This window comes from Alligator sinensis, unplaced genomic scaffold (genome assembly GCF_000455745.1).
Source record: "Alligator sinensis unplaced genomic scaffold, ASM45574v1 scaffold93_2, whole genome shotgun sequence".
NCBI classification, from domain to species: Eukaryota; Metazoa; Chordata; order Crocodylia; family Alligatoridae; genus Alligator; species Alligator sinensis.
Window position 1 is genome coordinate 2,964,271 of NW_005841854.1, and position 15,369 is coordinate 2,979,639.

General features: G+C 46.4%; 1 protein-coding gene across 17 annotated transcripts in view; it reads left to right on the top strand.

Annotated features, from left to right (window-relative positions):
- Positions 1-15,369, top strand: part of RYR2 (ryanodine receptor 2) — an 847,904-nt gene that overhangs the window by 363,224 nt on the left and 469,311 nt on the right. For all 17 annotated transcript variants that reach the window (XR_003095960.1, XM_025213656.1, XM_025213760.1 and 14 more), the window contains one exon: positions 4,538-4,694. Coding sequence is in view for 16 of the 17 variants with exons in the window: in XM_025213656.1 (XP_025069441.1) it covers positions 4,538-4,694 (157 nt within the window). In the remaining variant the exon portion in view is untranslated. The remainder of the gene's footprint in view (positions 1-4,537; positions 4,695-15,369) is intronic.

The following is a 15,369-nucleotide window of genomic DNA, read 5'->3' on the forward strand; positions in this document are numbered from 1 at the left end:
TCCCTGTCCACTCTGGGGATGGTCCATGTCCCTACAGTACCCAGGTCCCCAGACCCTCAGAGGGAGCAGAATGGGTACCTTCCCCAGTTCCTGGAGAGGGACACAGCCCCCCTGTCCCAGCACTACTGCGGGGCCTGCTGCACACCTGCACTACAGCTGGGACCCCAGTTTCTGTTGTGCTGGATAGAGAGCAGCATTGTGGCTCCTGACCTTTGAATGAGGGAGGAGGGAAAAGGGCCAAGATAGAGCATAGCTACCTTGTCATTTCTGCATGAGTACCCAGGTAAGTGCTGGAAGGCTCTAAGACCTCCTGTCCTTATATTTCATTTTATCAGCAGAAGTTGCAACTTCAAACAAGGGCTCTATGTCTCCCCTCTCAAACTACAAAAACATCACCTGTGCAAGTGGATAGTGTATGGAGGATGCAATGCCAGCTCAAGGACAGGAGGCCCCACAGATGCAGAGTGCTTGAGGGTTGTCCATAGGAGGCATCAAAGAAGCAAGAAAATGCTGCAGGCCTTGATCATTGCCTCTGAGTGCTGGGTATGCACAGTTGACTCCTGGCACTAGGAGCTGCAGGAGTGGCATGAGGAGAGACTCCAGGTGTGAAGGAGGACATTCTCTGACTGGCGGATGCCCATACCTGGCTGCTGAGGTGTGGGAACGGGGGCTTGATATGGCCACCCACCATTCTGAGGAGTCAACCTGCACCTCTGCAGACCTGGCAGAGTCCAGTGCCAGGACACGACATCTGTAGATAGGGTCCCGGTCTGCTTTGCAGCGACACTCCTTTTTGGCACCAGTGCTGCCTCTCACAGAGAGCGCATAAGTCCCCCAAGCTGGGGATGGCAGAGAGAGGCTGCCATCTAGCCCCCAACAGCATGCTGTTTCCTGCTCTAGGGAGTTTCCTGCTCTAGGGGTGACAGGAGTAATGGTTCCACAGGAGGGACCCCTGGGTGCCAGGTAGGGCTAACTGTCTATACTGGACCCTGACTGGGAGCTGCAGGAGTGGGACAAGGGAGCTGGTGAACTGTGGTCAGGGGAAGCAGAAAGATACCTGGCATAGACCATGGTGTTGGGTGTGGGGAGCAAGACCAGGGTGCCTGGGGCCCCAGGGCAGGGCTGTCTATGACACTCCCTTATACCTGAGCCAATCTGAGCCTCCCCCCACAAACCTTCTAATCATGCCATGTATGCATGTCCCCCAAGCAGTTCCAGGACAGTCCTAGTGGGGTGTGGGAGCTGGGGGGTGAGTGTAGCTTACCAGCCTGCCAGGGAAGGCTGTCACTGGGAGAGTGGCTGGCATCAGAACCCTCCTGTCTCAATTCGTCCATCTGACAGGTGCCAGGAGGGAACTTTGCCACTCCCTGTGGCCCCTCTCCTGGCCTGGGGCCCACTGTGGAGGAGTGCCTCAGTCATGGCAGGGATGGACAGCCTGGGGTTTGGTCCTGCTGTGTGAATTAGGCCTCAGGTGTAGCTGAGGGTCTTAGGGTTAGGGTCCCCAAAGGGGGAGACCAGGCCCTCTGGGCCCAGGGAGAAAGGCTGAAGATCCCATGAGGGAGCACCAGGAGTTGACTGCCTCTGCTGTGGTGATGCCTTCTGCCATGCAGTTGCCTCCCCCCGCAGGCCCCACAGCTGCCCAAGGACCAAGAAGAGTCAGCCAGGGCTTTGCAGACATGGACTCCCTGCCATTGTGTGGATCTGGTGCCCCCAACATCAGTGGAGGGGCTTGCTCTCGAAGACACGGGCACCGTGGGCACTGCCCTCCCAGCTAATGACGATGTGGGTAAAGTGGCCCTGGTGTCTACCCTGGAGCACAATGAATGACAATGGGTGACATTGTGCTCCAGGGTGTCTACCCTGGAGCACAATATATTAGTAAGCCTTGCAGTTGATGATGCTTTGGCACCTTGGGGCAAGCAGAGGATGGGGATGTGGTGCTGTCCATGGCCCCACTTAGTTGGGGAAGCCCATACAGTGGAAGTCGGCAATAGGGCTGTGCGCCAAATCCAAAACCGAATTGAAACACAGCCATTTCAATTTCAGAGGACAGTGATTCATTTCAGTGTTTCAGATCACTGTTCTGTTTCGATTTGGCTGAATCTGTTTAGGAGATTTGGCTCTGCTGAGTCTCCTCTGACTCTGTTTCGAATGGGCTGCAAAGGAAGCTTTGCAGAGCCCTTCCCAGCCAGGCAGGACTTGGGGCCGGGGGGTGCAGGGCACCAGCAGGGAGCAAGATGGGACCATGGGTGGCTCATCCAGGGCAGGAGGAGGGTCACTGCCCTCCATGCAGGTGAGGAGACTCCTGCGTGCATCTCTGATCCCTGTCATGCAGGGTCACGGGACAGGGAAGCAGTGCAGATTGGCGAGCAAGCCTGCTGGTCCCTGCCAAGTGACTTGGCTCTGCAGGGAGTAGAGATCTGCACTGGTCTCTTTGCTGCTGCTGCCAGCCCCGCGCTGCTCCAAGGAGACCCCAGCATAGATCTCTGTTCCCTATGGAGTCAGGTCGAGCAGCAGGGATTCCCTAGCCCCGGGTTTGATTCCCCAGCTCTCTGATCGTTTCCCCAACTCTTCCCAGGGGGCACAGGGCCCTGATCTGTGCACAGGGTTTCAGCAGGCTGCTGCTGCAGGCTGGGGCCAGCAGCAGCACCACAGTCTTCCGGGAGCTAGGCTTGAGCGGCAGCCTGCTGAAACCCCATGCAGAGATCAGGGTTCTGCACCCCCTGGGAAGAGCTGGGGAAAGGATTAGAGAACTGGGGGAAGAGATCAGAGAGCTGGGGAATCAAACCGGGAGCTAGATGTCAATATCAGAGCAGTACTTCCCCTCCCCTCCACCCTCTCCTTAGTTTTTTTTTCCCTGCAAGCCCAGCTCTGAAACTCTGAAATTCTTCAAAACATATCCAAAACATTTTGGAGCCTTCTGTTTCATTTCGGATCTGTTTTGGAATCTTCTGCTTTGATTCAGATTTGGTGTTTTGGGTGCCAAAACAGCCCAAAACACCTCCAAAATGAAATGGCTGCTGAAATTTTGTGCAGCCCTAGTCAGCAACCTTCTATGGGTTGATGAGGTGGATGAAGCAGTTGGCCAGGACATTTCAGATGACGAGGCACGCTTCCTGGATGGCCTCCATGACCATAGATGTGCCAATGCTGAACTGTTGGTGACATAGCAGAGACTACTGGGGTAGTCAGCTTCATGGTGGCAATGGCCATCCACTTTTCTGGAGTGAGGGACGGCTTCATGCTAACATCTTGGTGCATGATGTGGGGGGCCAGCTGGGCGATGATCTCCATGAAGATGGTTGTTCTCATGCAGAAGGTCTAGACCCACTGTTCGTGATCCCAGGCATCCAGGATGATCTTCTCCCAACTATTTAAGGTGGTCTAATAAAAGATAACAGATTCACCCAAAGAACCTTGTCTGCCTCTTGATGTGGTATGGAATTTTCTTCCTGGCATCATTTAAAAAATTTAAGGTTTTAAAGTTTAAGAGGAAGCCAAAGGTAGCAGTAATGCAATGTTTAGATTCAACAGTAATTGATGATGTTGGGCTATTTCATAGTAAAGTAGAAGTGAAAAAATAATATTTATTTGTATTGCAGAAGCACTTAGAGTATACTGGTTCATGATGAGGGCCTTTGGTATTAGGCACCATGCAAAGATGAGAAAAATATAATGCCCTTCCCTAAAGAGCTTCTACTGAGAGAACATTTTGATAGATTGAGCATCACATAATACCTCAATTATGGCAAGGAGATTCTCCTACATAGTAATCTCTGTGCTGGACTGTCCTTTAGAAATTGTTCTGAATAGACAAGTTTTTCATGCTTTCAGTCTGAAGCAGAAAGTTAAAACCTTTCTGTCTATATTTTAATAGAAAGGCCAATGAACTGAGTTGGAATACTTCATTTTCCTTTCTATTTCTTCCAAAATTTGAAGACTTAATGTAGGCCTTTGCTTGCTTGTTCTGTTCTGGTATTATTTTGTGAATATTGTATCTGAGGAGAATATCTACACAGACTGTACAAACCCCTGCAGGGGAAAATGCTCTGGGTGGCTTGGAAAATCTAGTTCTAAGAGGATAATAAAATATTGAGGAGGAGAGTTGTTTGATATCAGCTTATATTTTATAAGAGCAGGTATCTCTTCTCTGGTGTTCAATGGGTTATTTATTAGATCGACTAGTTCTTGAAATCAGTTTTTGAATGATTATTAGGTTATTAGTGTATGGGTTTTTTGGGGTCACTAAGCTGTTGGCAGCTTCCTCTCCCAAAAGGTCTTTACCTTGAAGTACGGGAAGGGGTTGTTCCTTTTGGCTGTTGGAATTAGTCTATGTGAGATAGCTAAATAGTAGCTTTTTCTGCTAATTATTGGGAAGGAAGACTGGGCATCTTTGGTAACATTAAGATGATTTTGCAGTTACCGTGAATCAATGAACTTTCAGAATGTTTAATAGTGATCTCAGTTTTGAACATTGTATTTTGTTTAAGATTTCTTCTCTGAGTTTAAGATTTCTCCTCTGAACTTGTCTTTTTAGGTGGAGTGGAAGCCACATCAGATGGGGACAGCCATTCAGACTAAGGCATATAACAACAGGGAAGTATCTGAGCCTCCTGGATGACAAGAGTCTGCTTCTCACAGACAAAGAGCAAGCTGATGTGAAATCTACAGCATTTTGTTTTCGGTCCTCCAAGGTACAAAATAAATATTCATGGGATGGTGTTGTTTGATTTATCTTTTTATGAACAAAACTATGATACAGTAAGTAAAAAAACAGAAAATGTTTCAAGTGAAAGTGCTGTCAAATATAATTTTAAAAAATCCTTCTTAGTTTCTGTATTGATAGGAAATAACGTATTGACTAATAAATCAGGAAACTCAGACTAATATGAATACATTTTCATTTAGTATCAATTATGTTATTTGCCTGTAATAACATTGCCTGGTTTTGTGTACATGATGTTATTTACTTTTGAAATCTCTTCTTACCAGTTTGACAATTTTCCTGTGAATACAGAAGTTATTTCATTGTTTTATCTCTAATGGATAAGATGAAAAATGGTTATTCATTTTTTCTTTTTATTAAATTAGGGAATCAGTTTTGTTAAATTAGATATTTTCCTGGTGCTATCTAATCTACAATTATGGTAGTAAGGATTATGTTTCAATCACTTTACTTTAGCATATGCTAATAATGATTTCAAATTAGGGAGATGTGCATTATTTGTGTAGTATGTGATGTGTGCAGTTTAACATAATCCACTGATAGCTGCTTTAATTTTTAAAAATTATTTATATCTAACTGAATTGTGATATCATCATAAATTTTAGTTATTCAGATTTTGTTACTTATAGGATCATTGGAAAGTAGGGCTGGACTTCACAAAGTTGAGTCCGGCTCCCTATTCAAGGCAGGATCATCCCTAATTAAACATCCCAGACAAGCTTTGTCCAGTCTGCTCTTAAAAATTTCCAGGGAGTTATTCCATAACTTCTTTAGGTAGAGTGTTCCAGTGGTTGACCAGCCTCATAGTCAGAATGTCCCTCCTAATCTCCAACCTACCCTTTTCTGTTTTTAATTTAAAAAACCCCTCACAAATACTGTAAATTTTTGTTAACATACACATGGAGATTAGCTTAGTCATTCTTTATTTTCAGCAGGCATGCAAAGTCATAAATAATAATTAATGGGCAGCTGAAGCCAGGTATATAACCTTATCGTTATAACTTTGACATCTTAGGAGAGGACCTGATATTCGTGTTGTTTTAGTGCTTAGACAGTAGGCTTTTTCCTTCTTACTTAGAAGGATATTTGGAAACAGTGCAGTGATTTAACACCAAAGAAGGAAGAAAAAAAGACAATAGAATTCAGTCCTCTTTATGCAAAATACATACTAGGGAATATGCAGTAGCTTGGTATAAATGAAAGATTTTATAGAAGATGTTAGCTACTGGGCCCTGAAAATATGCTCCTGGGGTAAGATCCTCATTTGTTTTTTCTAGTACCTTTATGCTGTGTAAGAGAACTAGAGTAGCATTAAGGATTTTGTGGTCTGATCCCTTGATCATTTCACAGTTAGAAATCCAATTTAATTCAGTGGAAGACATGTTTTGGAAGGCTATAGCCTAGCAAACTCATTTGCACAATAAGTAATCTCATTCAGTGATGCATTTTTGTTCTTGCTAGTTACTAATGATTTTAACATCCATTTTATTGAAAGAGCTGTTTCCTTTAGTTTTTCTATTAGAATTTAGGAAACCTCAATAACTGGGAAGAACTTTTAGTTAGGAAGAACTTTTTAGAAATTATTTGAAAGAGGAGCTAAGTTTAGAATTTTTTTGACGCCACATACTAAATACCACATTTTAATCCTTTTCTTTGTTAAATGGAGTTTATCATTACTGCTAATACTGAAGGCCCAGTTTGCGGCCATCCTCTGTATGCCAACTCAAGGGAACAGAAAGAGCCTTACTACCTTGTACTGTTTCCTCTGAATAGGGGAATAAGGCACCTCAGCTGCTGTATTTCTTGTTAGAAGATGAAGAGGAATACACAAACATTGCCTCTCTGGGTAATTACTTTGATGGGACATAGAGTGCACGCTGCAGATGGAATATGTCTGGAACAGCTGATGCTTCCTTGGAGCTGTGGGGAGAATAGAATTGAGACAGTGATTCCCTTAGTCGCAGGCTCCTCTGTGGTTTGCTTTAGGGATAGCACAGTGCTGTGCTGTCCATTACTGATTGTTAGCCCATTAACAGGTTATCACACTCAAAATCTATACTAAGCTAGGAGTTGTTAACAATTTAGACAGTAACGGTGCCATCAGCTCCTTTAACATGTGGGTTGTATTTTAAGAGAGAGTATCTTTATAAAGCAAATGTATTATTTGGGTGGTCGGCTGAACATTTGGTGCCTGCAAGTTTGGATATTTAGTTTCTCCCAATGAAGAAACTACTGTATTTTCATGCATATACCCCGCACACGGGTATAACCCACACCCATGTATAACCCGCGGAAAATTGCATTTTTGAAAAATAATCCACGCATTCCCCGCACCCATGTATTCCCTGCACCCCCTTGTATTCCTTGCACCCCCAGGGGAGGACTCCAAGCCAAGCGGCGCCTCCCTGCTAGGCCCCGGAGGCACCGCTGGGTGTCCACTACATACCCCGGCAGGTGGTGGCTGTGCCTCCAGGAAAGAAGGAGATGGAGGGCGAGGCCCCGTATACACGGGGAGGCGGCACAGCCCGACCCGGCCCGCCTCCTGCAGCAGTGGCGGCACAGCCCAGCCTGCCTGGGCCCAGTGGGGGGGCAGCGCAGCCCACCCCAGCCCCCGCGACAGTGGCGGCAGTGCAGCCCAGCCTGTCTGGGCCCAGCGGGGAGGCAGCGCAGCCCGCCCTGGCCCCAGCCCCCATGGAGAAAAAGTCTGTGGATAGCCCGCACCCCCGTATAGCCCATACACATCCTTCTTTTTTTGTAAAATCGCGTATACCCTGCAGGATATATGTGCGAAAATATGGTAAATGTCACTGGAATATAGAAAATATATAGACAAGGGCAATAATGATTTTTGTGATTGTATGTTTGGGTTGCTGCTTGTTTTGCATTAGACAACTACAAGGGCTTCCGAAGCTGATAGGTATTTTCAGGTTAAATCTCTTTATAACAGCATCTGCCACCCTTTCCAAACTGTGGGCTGAAACTACCTGGTTCCAATCTGAGGCAGACTGGGGGACTTGAACTGCATTCTGGTGATGGAAGGCTCTTCCCAGGCCCATGCTAGGGCCAGACATGATAGTGGGAGGGCAGGAAGAAGTAGCAGTGGCACAGACCTCACATGGGTATGGACAAAGGTGCCCCTGCCAGAATGCTGCTAAGGCCTCTCCTCTCCTCTCCTCTCCTCTCCTCTCTGGGTCCGTAGGTTGGATCCAGTGACTTGGTAGGCTAGAATGAGCTGCAGTCCGTATGTTGTTGATCTCTGCTCTAGAAATTGGATATACAGAAACCAATTGACAATAACAGTAAGAACCACTAAAATAGAGAAAGGAGTGTAATTAGACTTGATTGACACATTGGGTTTACTTTGCCCATTTATGGGTGTTCTTTTTCGCCTACAGATATTTAAACATTTTGCCAAGATATAAGTAGTGCTAGACTTTGTGCTGGCCTTGACTCTTACAGCTCTTTGTTGTGTTACCTATCTGGAAAATACATGTCTAGCTTTCACGGTATATTCTGAACATGTTCAATTCAGCACATGTTTCTGAAGAGATAGCATAAAAAGGTTCAAAGCTTATAGTGGGGACCAGACCAGCAATTTTCTTAAACATCTTCCCATAAGCTGGGTTGGTTACTTATTTCTTTCTGGAAATATTTTGAAGATCTACAAAATGTGACAAAACATGTAATACTGTCCTTCTGCCACATTTAGTAGAATTTCTGAAGCATCCCTACTTCAAATAAAACATGAGGGTTTGATTTAACTGTTAAGATCCCTTCTCTATTATATGCTGAACAGAGTAGAGAGAAAGAAGATCGATGGGCAGATCTGCATATAGCAGTGTATTGAAATAATCTATTCTTGACAAAGAATGTAAGTTTTAAAATGGGTCATACGTTATTTAACAGCTTAGACGAGTGAAAAAATCTTAATAGCAATTTAAATATGGATTAACAAGGAGAAGTTAGATTGGGAAATGAAACCTGACGATGTTAATTTTGTGGCCATCAAAATTCATTTTCACTGTAGAAATGTGAAATACACCGTTTGGAAGAACTTGTAGAGAGACTACCGGGTATCTTTTTGCACCTAGTTGCTGAAAATGAAACCAGTAAATTAGTTTGAATTCTCAGAACTTGTTAAAATGGTGTCAATTTTTGCTGTGAAATAGACTTGGCAATCAACAGACCTAGTGGGCAGGAGGAAAGAAATAAATAAAACTCATTACTAATAGATATCTTTAATCTTTAAACAAGCATGGCCATATAGCTGCTCAGAAAGAGTTCTTTAGAAGAGTAAAGAAGCTACATGGAGTCTCTTTCCCCCTGAAAGGTCATGAAAGAATAAAAAACATGCTTTTCTTTTAGTTCTGAAAGGCTTGTTGTGCTTATGCTAGTTAGTTATCTCAGAAGGAATAAGCCTTGGTAGGGCAGGGTCATCACACCTACTCGCACTTGTGAGCATCATCATGGGCAGTATGTCAGGAGAATGAGTTACATATTTCCTGAGTTTGTGGCAAATTCTTCTACTTACCCCACTAGCAGAGGCACATCAAGCAAGGTTTGCTCCTGGGGCAAACCCTGCAGGAGAGGAGGAGATAGGGGGAGATGGGCACATGGAATCTGAGAATGGAGGTAAAGGTGCAAGGTATAGAAGTCTTACCCATGCTGGGTACTCCAAAATAGTCTGCAGCTGTGCTGCTGCTGCCACCACTGCCACCATGTGCTCTGCCTGGCCTGGCATTTGCTCTTAAAGCAGCAGCAGGGTGTTCATATACCCTGTAGGACTGCTCTTGCTGCTAGGGCACAGACTCTGAGGAGTGGAGGATGATTCCCACGTCTGTCCTAAGTTGGAACCTGTGGCTGGTACCTCTTCTGCCCACCTCTAGTTATGCTGCTTCCCAGTAGATAATGCCTTTTACTGCTTCCTTTAATGCATGTAGGTATCCCATTCCAGGGTGCTATTACGGCTTTGTTAGTTCTAAATGATCAAACTGAGAAATGGGGGAGACTCCATTTGTAGGGTTACCAGCTCCCCAAATCGCATTGCAAACCCAGGCATTTTGGTGCATTTATCTTGGCGTTCTAACTGTTTTGAAGCATGTGACTTTGATGTTTCATTTCTTTTAGAAAGGACATTATTAGCTTTCATGGTTTCAAAGTAAAGCCGTAAAATGTGATCCCAGGGCACTCCATAGACTCAGAAGATAAATTGAAAGAACTCAGTTTTATAATAATATTAAGTATCTTACTAGCTGAAACCTGCAAAACACTCACGATTAAATTTTTATTGCAAAAGTATTTCTTTAAATACAGAATTTTTAGTTCTCCTTTGATTGCATACTTCAATGGAATCAAAACTTCTCACCCTTGAAGACTGCTTAAAGCTGTCCATGTGTAAACACAGGCTTAGCAATATAAATACATATTTTGTCAAAAGTCTGGCCTTGTGACTTGTTTATAGTCATAGAATAAGAAGGCCCTTGTACATGTGACTAAGGGCCCTTGTACACACGAGGAGATTTCCCCTTTTAGTGGTTTAATTGCACTTTTAAATGATTTAATTTTGTAACAGTGCACAAGTTCAGTGGTATGTTACGATTAAGTTTTGTAACAGTGTACACATTTGGTGGTGTATTTCAATTTAGATGACTTTTTAATGTAGCAAACTAAAACATCTATAAGCAGAAGGAGAAAAAAAAATTGGGGGGGTGGACTATGCGTGCCTGCGTGCGTCCCCCAGCAGGTAAGTCTGTGAGGGAAGTGGCTTGGGGTGGAGAAAGAGATGTGGGGTGAAGAGAGGAGTGGGGCAGGGGCAGGGTGGGGTGCGGGATACAGCTGCAGCTCATCCAGGGGGCACAGGGAGGGGGTGGTGGCTCCTGCCACTGCATGTGTCCTGGGAGGGCATGGGGGCCATGTGCTCCCAGAATTGTGTGGAGCAGAGCAGACTGCCACTGCGGGCTGGGGCCAGGGCTGTGCCTGGTGGGGCTGGGCCAAGCTGCTTTTGGGGTGGGCAGTAGCGGTGCTGGGAGGGAGGTTTTGGGGGGCTACAGCAAATTTTGGGGTGGCTGTAGCCCCATCCCAGTGCTGCCACTGCCCGCCCTGAGCACAGCCTGGCCCAGCCCTGCTGGGAAGAGCCTGGTGCAGCCCCAGTCTACAGTGGCAGCCTGCTCTGCCCCGTGCAGATCTGGGGGCATATGCCCCCTCATGCCTTCCAGGGTGTGCATAGCAGCAGCAGGTGTGCCCCCTAGATGAGCCACCACCCCACCCCGGCTGTGCAGAGCATGTCCCACCCCTAGCCCCAGCCCCACTCCCTCTCCCCATGGTTCTTTCCCCTCCCCCACCTCTTGCGGACCTACCACTGCCCCGCGTTTGTGGGGGCTAAGCCCCATTAGACCCCATTTCCACTGCTTATGGATACATCCCATGTATTTTAGTTTGCTACGTAACAAATTAAAGTGATATTCCTCACGTGTACAAGGGCTGTATCTGGAGAAGGCAGCAGGGGATGGTGCATGGGGTCCTGTCAGCCTGGGAGTTCTTGGGGAAGCTAGGTCTTGGCTGGCTTCCTGTGCCCCATGCATCATCCCTGCCACCTTCTCCAGCTTCTAACACACCCAGCTGCACTCCTGCTGCCTTCCTGGGCCAGCCAGCCTGTTCCCAAGTGGTCCCACATGGCAGGAAGGTGATAGGTATGGTGTAAGGGGCAGTGGAAGCCCACCAAGCCCAGTCTTCCCTGAGCACACCTGGGCTTCCAGTGCCTCGTGCACCATTGGATCCAGTGGGTGCTGCCTGCAAGCTGGGGCTGCACGTGCACAGCTAGCACCCCTCCTGGCATCCCCGGGGGGCTCCATTGCTGTGGAGGGAAGCTATGGGTCCCCCTGTAGCTCAGAGGTTGTGCAACCTAGCAGTAGCTTGCACAGGAAGTCTCTGCTAGGGGGTGGGGGAGAAGTAATGAGGGGCCTGATCTTTTTTTTTTTTCCCTCCCAGAGCCTGCCTGCATCTCCTGCAATTGGGGAGCAAGCTGCTGGCAGGTCACGCAACCCCTGAGGTGCGGGGGGACTCTAGTGCTTCCCTTTGCAAAAGAGCAACTAATAATCTGTTTGTCTATAGATAGGCTGACCGTGAGAAAATCTGAGACACTGCCTGCACCCTGCACCCCCTGCGCACTCACAAGTCAGTGGGGAGGGGCAGCATTCTGGGCCTGTATGCTTAGTTGCAAAGTGCTCTGCATTGCTCCGACTCCCAGCCAGATTGCACTCCACACCACTGCATTTTTGGGGTGCCTGTTATAATTCTCCACAGCCTGCCAAATCCAGCCTCTCAAATTGAGTGCTGTCCCAGCTAAATTAGGACATAACTACAGAAAATGACTAATCCAGGACAACACCCTACTATTTCCTTCCCAGAGAACCATATTCTAGTAATGGACACTGATGTAAGTCTCTGTGTCAGCGGTTCTCAACCTTTTTTGTACCAGGACCCATTTATAAAGATCAATGGCCAGTCCCAACCCAGTGCCCCTCACTCCCGACCTGCTGACCCCCACCACCAGGCTGCAGCCCCCAGTGTGCATCTCCCACAACCGGGGAGTGAGCTGCCAGCAGGCCATGCAAAACCTGAGCTGCAGGGGACCCTGGTACTCCCCCCGCCCCCCCCCATGGTGGTGGTGCCCCCTGGGCAGCACTCACCTGCCCTTACCCAAGTAATCGTGGGGGGTGGTGCTGCTGCAGAGAGAAGCACCAGGTTCCTTGAAGCCCTGGACCCACCAGCATGTCTGAGAGCTGTGGGAGAGGTGGGAAGGCTGTGGGGGAGAAAAAAATGATTGGGTCCCTCACTGCTTCCCCCCCACCTTTGGCAGAGCCTGCTGGCTCTGTGGCGTGGGGCCCTAGTGCTTCATTCTAGCTCTGAGTTACCTGGATATCTGTTTGAAATACCTCAGGATTTATAATAATAACATGCTTATTCTGTCTGTCTGGAGCACTCTGATTGCTTGTTTCAGTAAGCGTTGTGATTGGTTGTTGAGCCAACCAATCAGAGTGCTCTGGACAGACAGTAAACCTGTTATTATTATAGATGTTGTTTAAGGTATTAATACGATGGACCTAATTTTTAAGGTATTTAGGGGCCTAATCCATGCCTGGAGTTCAAGTCCATGATTAGCAGTTAAGCCCTTACATACCTATTTTTTTTTTGTAGCTGGCTTTTTTGTGATAACGAATCTTGTTTACTTAAACAGAATTCAGATGAATTCAGATTATTAAAAATGTTGTGCCATATTTTCTCGATTAGAAGATGAGTTCCCCCCCCCCCATTTAACAAGCGGGGGGGGGGGCGGAGCCCCTCTCCTTACAATCCAGCATGAGGCAGTGGGGGTAGGGTGGGGATATGCTCCAGCTCTGACCCCAGCCTGGGGTTGATGCTGGAGCTGGAGATAGTCACAGCTGCCACCTGCCCTCCCCCCACAGCTTGTACTGCATCTGCATGCCCTACCACTACTCCCCTGCAGCCCCCAGTCTTTCCCCCTCCCACGATGCTGGTTCTCCCTCTCTCTCCCTATGCTGTACTCCTGCTTACGTTTGCTCGGAGCCAGCAGCTCCATCCCTGCTGCAACTCAAGGCAAGGAGCATGGGTCCAGCCCACCCCATAACAGAAAGATGGAGCCAGCACTGCTGCTCCATGGAGGGAGAAGTCTCTCCCTCATTGCTGGTGGTGCTATGGAGCTGGGCTGGAACAGCAGCTCTGGCTCTGTGCTGCTGCTATGGGGCAGGCTGGAGCCATTTCCTATGCCCTGGATTGCAGCAGCTGCAAAGCAAAAGATTGGGGTGGGGGGAAGTTGGGGGTTGAGCGGCAGGTGGAGACTTTGGGGCAGAGGAGATGGGAAGAAGGGAGATGGGGACCTGAGACTGCAGGTGGCAGAAGCAACATGGGGAGAGGAGGAGGGGAAAGGGGAAGGGAGAATTGGGGCAACCTGAGCCGTGGGGGTGGGGCAGGCACAATGGGGAGTTAGTGGGAGGGCAGGTAGCAGGGGGCAACTTGCCTGCCTCTCTCTGTGCCTGCCTCACTGCCTACACTCTGCCTGACCTCTACCACTAGCGCCCCACATACATCCTTTACTGGCTCCCCCACTGTTTGTCCCCTACTGTCTGCTCCATTACTGCTCCCCTCCTCACTTCTCCCTCCACTGCCTGCAGTAGTGGGGGAAGGGGAAGAAGTTAAAATGATCCTCCAATAATTACATTCCATGCATGGAAAATTATAATAAATGTATACATTTTCTCTGTGTAGAATCTAATTATTGTGGGGTTGTCTTACATTCAAGATCATCTTATATTAGAGTAAACACAGCGGTTGCTTTTATTTTTTGTTCACAAGCAGTTTCTCTGTCCTCTGCCTGAAGAGGACCTACATATAGAGCAGTTATTGCTGAAACCATGCTATTCTGATGCCGTCGTCAAACTCATTGTTGTTCAGATCTGGAGATTTATCTTTAACTTATTTCTCCTATAGACTATGTCTAAGTGTTTCTCCATTTTCCCTTCTTTTCTTCTATAATATTTGAAACATGCAACTGTTTGAGGTTGGCTTACAAAACATTTCCTAAACAAAACTCAATATTCTTTAACTCTTTAACGTATATTTATTTATGGGCTTCTACTACATCTTGTCATTATCTATGGAAATGTGTAGCTATCTACTATTAACTGAGGATTACAAATTCAAGATTGCTGTGTGTGTTTGGCATGTATAGCAGCTGTTGGCATCAGAATTGTGGAAGCAAAATGATAGTCCATTTAAAAATCAAAAAGAAGTTTCCAGAAGTTGAATTTTTTTTTTATCCAGTATTGGCAATTGGAAAGTAAAATTTTAGTAGGCATTATTATTTAAATATTTGGCCTGAAATTATTCAAAATCTTCATGTATGGGAGCTTTCCTTTTCCCTCCTGTGTTTCTAAGGATTGTCTGGGCTCTCCCAAGAAGGACATTATACATGCTTAACATGACCACTCCTTCCATTTCTCCTCATGCTCAGTTTTAGTTTTGCTGTTGTAACAGGGAGACTGTCTTGCAGTCTGAAGAAGAGTAAAAATAAACCATATATGTGACAGTCTTTTTGAAGTTCTTTTTCCAACCACATTTAAAAGAGAGAAATAAAGCTTCTTTCAAGTAAATAGTGCAAACTGAAATTATAGCTGAAGCATCTGTTGACTGAAAATATACCAAGGGGGTAAGGGAAGAATCCCATCTGTTCTGAAAGTGTCTACCAGTAGATACTGACATGCACTTCTGACTGCTGGTTTATATTTCTTAACTCTCTGTGGAATCAGGTGCTTGCTCCCAGTCACACTTGATAAATCTGGGGTTTCATGGTTTATTAGTTTAATTGCTGGATTCTTGACAGTAGCTGTAGAGCTTCCCACTGAGGGACAGTATTCTAAGCCCTACTTAGGCAGATGCTGTGTCCAAATGTCTAAATACCCCCATCGTAATGTATAAAATAATGATCAGCTGACAGTCATGGACTAACTTATTTACTTCTTATGGACTCAAAAGCATTGATATGAAACATATTTAAGAGACCTTTTCTTTGAACGAAGATGATCCTGCTCTTTTTTCTGGTTTTTTTCCCCATGAAAAAGCCTCTT